Here is a 7,807-nt window from a genome sequence, read left to right as displayed (position 1 = left end):
TCAACTCCTGGTATCCCCCATTCCTCAAAGCAACCCAGAAACTACTCTCAATACTGCTACTACGGCTGGGGATTTAGCTCAGTGGTTTCGCCACCTGTTGTGCAAGCACAAGGACCCGAGTTTGATCCCTGGTACCAAAAATAAAATAAAATAAATAAATAAAAATACAGCTACTAGATGAAAATCCTCAACTTGCTTTTTTTTGTTACCGGGCATCAAACCTGAACTTTCTAATGACTGCATATAAAAATAATATGAATCTCTTTCAAAATACCCTGTAATTTTTAGATGAGGCTTTATGTCTTACTTTTCTCAGTGCTAAGACAAAATACCTGACACCCAAAGTGAAAAAATGAAAGGTTTATTTCAGCTCACAGTTTGTAGAGGTTTCAGTTCATAGGTGGCTGGCTCCAAGGTAGGATGGCATGGGAGAGGGGCACCGCAGAAGAGAAACAGTCCATGGCAGGGCAAGCAACAAGGCAGTAGACAGCAGCAGTGAGCCTTCCTTTCTCTTTTATCCTATCCAGGCTACAAACCTATCAGATGATGCCATACATTCCCAAGGTGAGCCTTCCTTTCTCTTTTATCCTACCCAGGCTACAAACCTATCAGATGATGCCATACATTCCCAAGGTGAGCCTTCCCATTATCCACACCCAGAACTATGCTAAACCAACTGAGTTATCACATACTGTTAATCTCAGTATCACACGCCCTAGATGCACCCACCTTTAAAAAACCCCACCTATGAGTACATAAGGCTTTGAAGGGACATCCAGATACAAGCCATAATACTGTAGTATTCAAAATTCATGAAATTAGCCACAGAGAAGCCAGGTGTGATGACGCATATCTGGAATCCCAGCACTTGAAGCTAAGGCAGGAGGATTGCAAGTTCAAGCCCAGCCTAGGCAATTTAGTGACTTAGCACTCTGTCTAAAAATAAAAAGGCAGGGAATATTGCTCAGTATGAAGGCCCTGGGTTCAATCCCCAGTATTGCCACAAAAAAAAAAGTATAAAAGACACGCCTACGGTGTGGAAAAACTAGTTATGAAAAGTTAGGTAATTTAAGTACAACAATGTTACCTTAAGTGTTATATAATAACCTAATTCATAGCCATTCCTGAATTTGAAGAAAATATTTACTAATCTTTCCATTGAGAATAATTTTGGAATAAACTTTTTGTTATAGTTTCAGATCAAAAAATATAATCTTGGGCTGGAGATTTAGCTCAGTGGTTCTGCCACCTGCCTCGCAAGCATCAAGGTCCCAAGTTCAATCCCCAGTACAAAAAAAGATTACATCGCTGTCCTACAGTTTTGGGACTGAGATGATGCAGGTCAATCTTTTTTGAGACAGGTCTCGCTATGTACCCAAGGATGGCCACAAATTCATGGCAATACTCCTGCCTCAGCCTCCCAAGTGCTAGGATTGTAGGTGTGCACCACCATGCCAGGCTTCTCATTATGTTTTTTTTTGTTTGGAATGAGAGAGATACATTTTATTAAGATAATAAGAGACAAGTAGAGGGTTAACCAAGTATTACTAGGGAAAAAAAGTTTGGGATTTCTAGGGTGACAGGAGAGTTGCCAGAAGGAATGGTGTCTGGGGGCAGACCGGGACAGAAGTTCTGGTGCTGGGCCATACTAGGAAATCGCCAGAGTTACCTCCAAGTGTCCTCGGGGTTGTGATCAGCCTGCAATATTCATTCAGTGGCATCTGGCTGGACTATGGCGCTCCACTGAGCTCTGTTCCATGTACAGGGATTGCAGAAAGGGAGGGGGCTTTTGTAAAGTACACAACACTAACATCATTTGCTTGCTTAGTTGTATTGTATTATCAGCATTCTAAGGAAAACCTGACTTAGCATATGGGGAGGAAGGCAATAGCTGTGATAGCACTAGTTTCTCCAGTTAGCATTGAGGCTCAGATAATACTTGTCTACATATTCTGCTTTCTTTCCATAAGTCAGTCCCTTGACTTGTCAGAGTCTTGGAATGCAAATGGGACATTTCAGGGTCATGGTGAAAATGTCCTAGTTTTACTCATCTCATTATGTTTTATATTCTTTAGTTTGTGTTTAGATGTTGTTGCAGAAATCTTGGAAAGAAATACACAGAGACACAGAATTCGGGTAAAATAATAAAATTTCTTCTCACGAGCGGACGGGAATGCCAAAAACCAGTCTGCTCCAAATCCAGCACCCTCTCTGTTCAGCATTTCCCTTTTTATATCCTTTTTAGCCATTATCTCATCCCTAGTGGTCTTTGATATGTAAATAACAATTCCAGTTCCTATTTACAAGTCACAGACACAAGACAGGCCATATACATTGTAAATTCACCCTGGCATGGTAATTTTGTTAGGTTAATGAAGTTTCACCTTAAACAAGGAGTTATGGGAAAAGCAAATCTTAAAAGAACACATTACTTATTTTGCTTCTACAACTAACTACCTTAATATTCAATCTATTAAGTTATCTAAAACTTTTCCGTATCATTGTGAGTACATCTTTGTCTCTCATTTTGCACTGTGTCCCTGTGTTTATCTCTAAACTTTTTCTTTTCTTTCTTTTTTTTTGGTACTGGGGATCGAACTCGGGACCTTGTGCTTGTGAGGCAGGCGCCGGAACCACTGAGCTAAATCCCCGGCCCTAAACTTTTTCATTTTAGGTCTCTCTACTATCTCAAAGTTGGCACATCTATGTCCTTCATCTCACTTAACTCCTTCATATTTGCTACTTTTTTGGTTTGGTTGTGCTGGAGCATCAAACCCATGGGCCTCATACATGCTAGGCAAGTATTCTACCACTGGGCTACAACCCCAGATCCCTATATCCATTCTTTTTATTCCATTTGATTATATTCTTTATGTTTCATTAGCTCTTCTATCACATTGGTTAAAAAATAAATTTTTTTTTTTTGGCTTTTTGAGACCGAGTCTCATTATACAGTTCAGGCTGGCCTTGAACTCACTATGTAGCCCAGGCTGACCTCAAACTTGGGATAATCCTCCTGCTTCAGCCTCCTGAGTGCTGGAATTATAGGTATGTGCCATCACCCTCAACCAATGGCCAGCCATATAGCCTGTGCTGGATGTTCCAAGAGAGGAAAAGGGACAAGCCCGATGGTGGAGGGCCCCAGCACTACAAATCCAGTTAACTATTCTATTTCATTATCTACCAAGCAATCCTTTAGGTCAGGGCTCACTCTTTGGACATTCTGGGAGAAATGACAATGAGAAAAGGCACATCCTAAAGTTTGGAGCCTATACTGTCACCTATGAGTCCTATAAGACCAGAGGGGAAGAGTAAAGGAGTAATGTCCAAGCTAATCAATCTTTATACTGCCTCCCCAATCTTCACTCCTTTTGCTCTACTTTAATTTCATCTGCAGATACCTGCAGTAGAAGTATAGTTCTGACAGTACCAGTACAGTACATGCTATGTGAAAGCAGGCAAAAGGTTTTCTCTAATGATCCTATTCATAGTCACTTAGCCAGCCACATTCCCAGCATGAAACACTTCAAAGGATCTCCCATGTCCCCAGGGAATTTTATCTCCTTTTAAATTATTACCTAAATATACTAAAAGAAACATTCTAATCAAACATAACAGAACTCAACATGGTTTTATTATACATTACCATATAGAAAGCAAACTTTACAAAAAGTTTTACACAGATAAAAAAATCCTTGCAAATTGATTTGTGTGTGCATAGACACACAGTATTTTACATCATTATAATTATACATATTTACAAATACACTATTTAAATTATTTTACAAAATACCAAAATCAGGAGGCAATTATAAACACATAAAAATGAATGAAAATTTGAACTAAATAGTTAAGTTTAAAATGTTACAAAACTATTTTTTTAAAATCTAGAAAAGAAAATTATTTCTTTGAAATATCAAAACTAATGTTTCAATACTATGCCATTGTTGCTTTCATTTTGGTAATAAGTTCTAATGTTAAAAAATAAATATTTTGACCAATAACCGGTAAGCAAATCAGACTGATGACTGGAATAAACTGAATATACCAACTTGAGATTAAAAAGTAATAATATATGTAGGTTGGCTATCATCTAGTAATCAGAAATTTGGTAAAACTCCCTCTAGTTCCCCATTTAAAACATGAGGAATTTGAAGCTTCTCTGTAGTATGAAATATCAATTAAAACTCCAAGGAATTCAGCCACTTATCTGTAATGTAAGAAAATGCTAAAGTTATGATTCTATTTTTCTAGTATGACCATTTTCATAAGTTATATCTTTTTTTTTGAGACAGGGTCTCAGTACGTAGTTCAGACTGGCCTTAAACTCACTACATAGCCCAGGCTGGCCTTGAACTCACGGCAAGCCTGCCTTAGCCTTCCAAGTGTTGGGATTGCAGGTGTCATCCACCATACCCAGCTCCATAAGTGTTACCTGTTACATGAGCTCTACTTAGACACTGGTTAAAAATCTAGCTTTTGGGCCGGGGATTTAGCTCAGTGGTTTTGCTGCCTGCTGCGCAAGCGCAAGGACCCGAGTTCAATCCCCAGTACCAAAAAAAAAAAACAAAAAAAAAAAACTAGCTTTTACAGAATCAATTTGGTAACTATTAGTATACTCCAATTTTGCTAAGAATTTAATGGAACCATAATACTTGGGGGGAAATAAAATCAGTTAACAGGAGTGAAATAAATCTCTATGTGTACTAACATACAAAAAACCCCACCCTTAAATATCAAATTAATTGATATTAAAGATTTTACATTTGTATAAATTTTTGAAGATTTTTAAATGTATATGGACCAGGGATTTAGCTCAGTGGTTTCACTGCCTGCTGCACAAGTGCAAGGACCCGAGTTCAATCCCTGGTACAAAAAAACCCAAAAAACTACTTTTGGGCTGCGGATTTAGCTCAGTGGTTTCACCGCCTGCTGCGCAAGCACAAGGACCCAAGTTCGATCCCTGCCACCAAAAAAAAAAAAAGATTTTAGATATATAATAGAACCTGGAATAATAGCATCATTTCCAGAGTCAAGTTGATTCTTTTATGAATTTACATTCTCTTCACAAGAGAACAGAAATCATATTTCCAGGTAACATTAAGGTAAAACAAACTCAGGTTAGTTTTTTAAAGGCAGCAAAAATCTTGTGATTTTTTTTTTTTTTTTTTTTTGTACCAGGGATTGAACTTGGATCCTTGCACTTGCAAGGCAGGTGGCGGAACCACTGAGCTAAATCCCCGGTCCATGGCAGCAAAAATCTTAATGCAGGTATAACCTGATAACTAATCAAGCAACTTATGCCTAGTGCTATATTCTTTTTTCTTCTAAAGTTCTTCAGACTTAAGACTAAAGATCTTTTCTCAATTCTCCATTATTTAATTTTGCATTTTGAATGATACAAATTCACAGTAAACTAGGAAACATCTTCTGCAGATCTCACTAGCAAACTAGTTGCTTTGACATTATCTAGATAGTAATTCACAGGGAGGCAGAAACAAAGATTGATCTGTGTCCAAATAGTTTCTATTCAGATTTAACTCAAACTTACTTAAAAATTAGGTGGTTAGCATTCAAATAATTTTGACTACAAATCCACTGAAAAGTACAGCAAATACAATGTTCATATCATTACATTTTTTTCTTTCCTACAAATCCAAAATAAGCATTTCACTGAGGTCTAACATGAAAAACTTGCCCTTAAATTTAAATATTATTGCTTTAATAAACCTATATAAGAACGGCTTAAAAAAACCGAAGCACGTCTGTGAACAATATCAGTAACTTAATATAGTAATACTGTCATCTATTTAGATGACAATGGACTTCATATTTATGAACATAAATTTTGTATTTTAAAGTGTAAGTAATCCTGATAAAAATGTGAGAAATATTAAATTATAATGACCATACAGACTTCACTAGTTATGAAAGATATTGCTACTCACAAATATTTTCCTTTATTCTTCATCTATAAAAACTTTTTTAGTAATCATCAAACGGATTTCCCTCACCTTTGACTCATCAGCAATCAGAAGGCTGAGGAGACGCCATGCTGGTCAGTAGCAGGCTTCAAGAGTACGGACCTGCACATGTCATAACCTGAAGTGTCTACGAGCATCCCCAACCTGTGACTGAAGCAGGAACTTTACTGGAGGCTGCTCCCTCACCCACTGCCCACATCTGCAATTATTAATGGGCCACCACCTGCAAAATGATGTATGATGTGTCAGCATTTTACTATACTAGTCTTCTGTAGTGTAACCATTAGCTACCTGCATTTTGACTTTTCAAAGAGCTTCATTAGCTGCTGGAATCTTTCTGAAACCTGAAAAATTAAAAATGATTATAAATATCTCAATGTTTTTTCATCGCTGATGCTTTCAAAAACATATCTGCAAAAACATATCTGCTGACACCCAAAGTTATGTTCAATAATGAGATTAAATGATTAGTGAAATGAAATATCTTCATACTAAAGGCCATCATTTGCTTAGTTTTCAATGCTAAATTTTATTAAACAAGAAAACACTACCAAATTGCCTGAGTTCAAATAAGTAGATGGTAATACACATTTCTTCCACAATCACCAAGTTTAATAGTCCTACATTTAGCCATCTTTTTAAAGTAGGCTAATAAATGTTTTAACTTGTTTAAAAAAATTAAATATAATTATGTAGAGCAGCAACCAATAGAGATGTAAAAATTGGGTTCGTTACCTGATTTGGATTTTTATTTAACTTGACAGCTAAATCTGTGAACGTTTTCAGTGACGGCCGTCTTTTCTGACACTCTAGTAAAATTTCCCGGTCATCATTTCTAAGAAGGGAAAAATTATAGTCAGCTTTTATACAATGGAAGATAAAGGTAATAAATTGCACTGCCCTCATATCTGCCAACAGGAGTGACAGTCTTGTCAAAACCTATGGGAAAAAAACAATGTCTATATATCAAAATATGGACAATGGTTACCTCTGAGAAGCAAGATTATATATGATTTTATTCTTTGAGGTTATAGATATTTACTAATTTTCTACAATAAAAGTACTAATTAATTTTTCTAACAACAAAATTAGTTTTTGCTTTTAATTCTATCTTTTTTTTGGTACGGGATCGAACTCAGGGCCTTGCACTTGCAAGGCAGGTGTGGTACCCCTGAGGTAAATCCCCAGCCCCCTAATTCTATCTTTAATATGTTCCTGCCAGCTTGAATCACTAGTGGTGGTACATGACCGAATATCCCATTGGGTGGCTTGTACCACTGGTGGTACAAATGGATCTAATCACTTTTATCAGTCTTTTTACTACTAAAATTAATAAAAAGCCACCCATCATGCATATACCACTGGTGGTTCAAGCAACCCAACAGTGAGACATACAAATTACAGCCCTGGTGTAAATGTGTTAATATATATGCTACTTAAAACACTAGGGCCCTTTTGGGAGTTGTAACACATACCTACAATCTCAGCATTCTGGGAGGCTGAGGCAGGAGGATCAAAAATTTGAGGCCAGGGGATTTAGCTCAGTGGTTTGGCTGCCTGCTGCACAAGCTCAAGAACCCGAGTTTGATCCCTGGTACCAAAAAAAAAAAAAAAAAAAAAAATTTTGAGGCCAGGGCCAGGGATATAAGTCACTGGCACCTCACCTGCCTCGCAAGCGCAAGGTCCTGACTTTGATCCCCAATATTGCAAAAAAAAAAGTTTGAGCCCAGCTTGGGCAATTTGGCCAGACCTTGTCTCAAAATAAAAAAATACAAACCTGAGGATGCAGTTCAGTACAAAGGCCCTGAGGTTAATCCCAAATA

At 37.3% G+C, this 7,807-nt stretch overlaps 1 protein-coding gene across 7 annotated transcripts in view; it reads right to left on the bottom strand.

Annotated features, from left to right (window-relative positions):
- Positions 1 to 3,618: 3,618 nt before the first annotated feature.
- Casp8ap2 (caspase 8 associated protein 2) overlaps positions 3,619 to 7,807 on the bottom strand; it is a 33,574-nt gene continuing 29,385 nt past the window's right edge. For 4 of the 7 annotated variants that reach the window (XM_087187981.1, XM_087187986.1, XM_087187983.1 and 1 more), the window contains 3 exons: positions 6,720 to 6,819; positions 6,276 to 6,328; positions 3,619 to 6,134 (listed from right to left, as the gene is read on the bottom strand). In XM_087187981.1, coding sequence (XP_087044107.1) covers positions 6,032 to 6,134; positions 6,276 to 6,328; positions 6,720 to 6,819 — 256 coding nt within the window. In that variant the 3' untranslated portion in view covers positions 3,619 to 6,031. Of the gene's footprint in view, positions 6,329 to 6,719; positions 6,820 to 7,807 lie in introns of all 7 variants that reach the window. The other 3 variants (XM_087187982.1, XM_087187985.1, XM_087187984.1) reach the window with 3 other exon arrangements.

Source organism: Heterocephalus glaber, unplaced genomic scaffold (genome assembly GCF_053883595.1).
Source record: "Heterocephalus glaber isolate CG9 unplaced genomic scaffold, H.glaber_assembly_v1.0 deba00001523, whole genome shotgun sequence".
Lineage (NCBI taxonomy): Eukaryota > Metazoa > Chordata > Mammalia > Rodentia > Bathyergidae > Heterocephalus > Heterocephalus glaber.
Note: the sequence above shows the minus strand (reverse complement) of the source record. Positions and strands in the feature narration are given on the sequence as shown.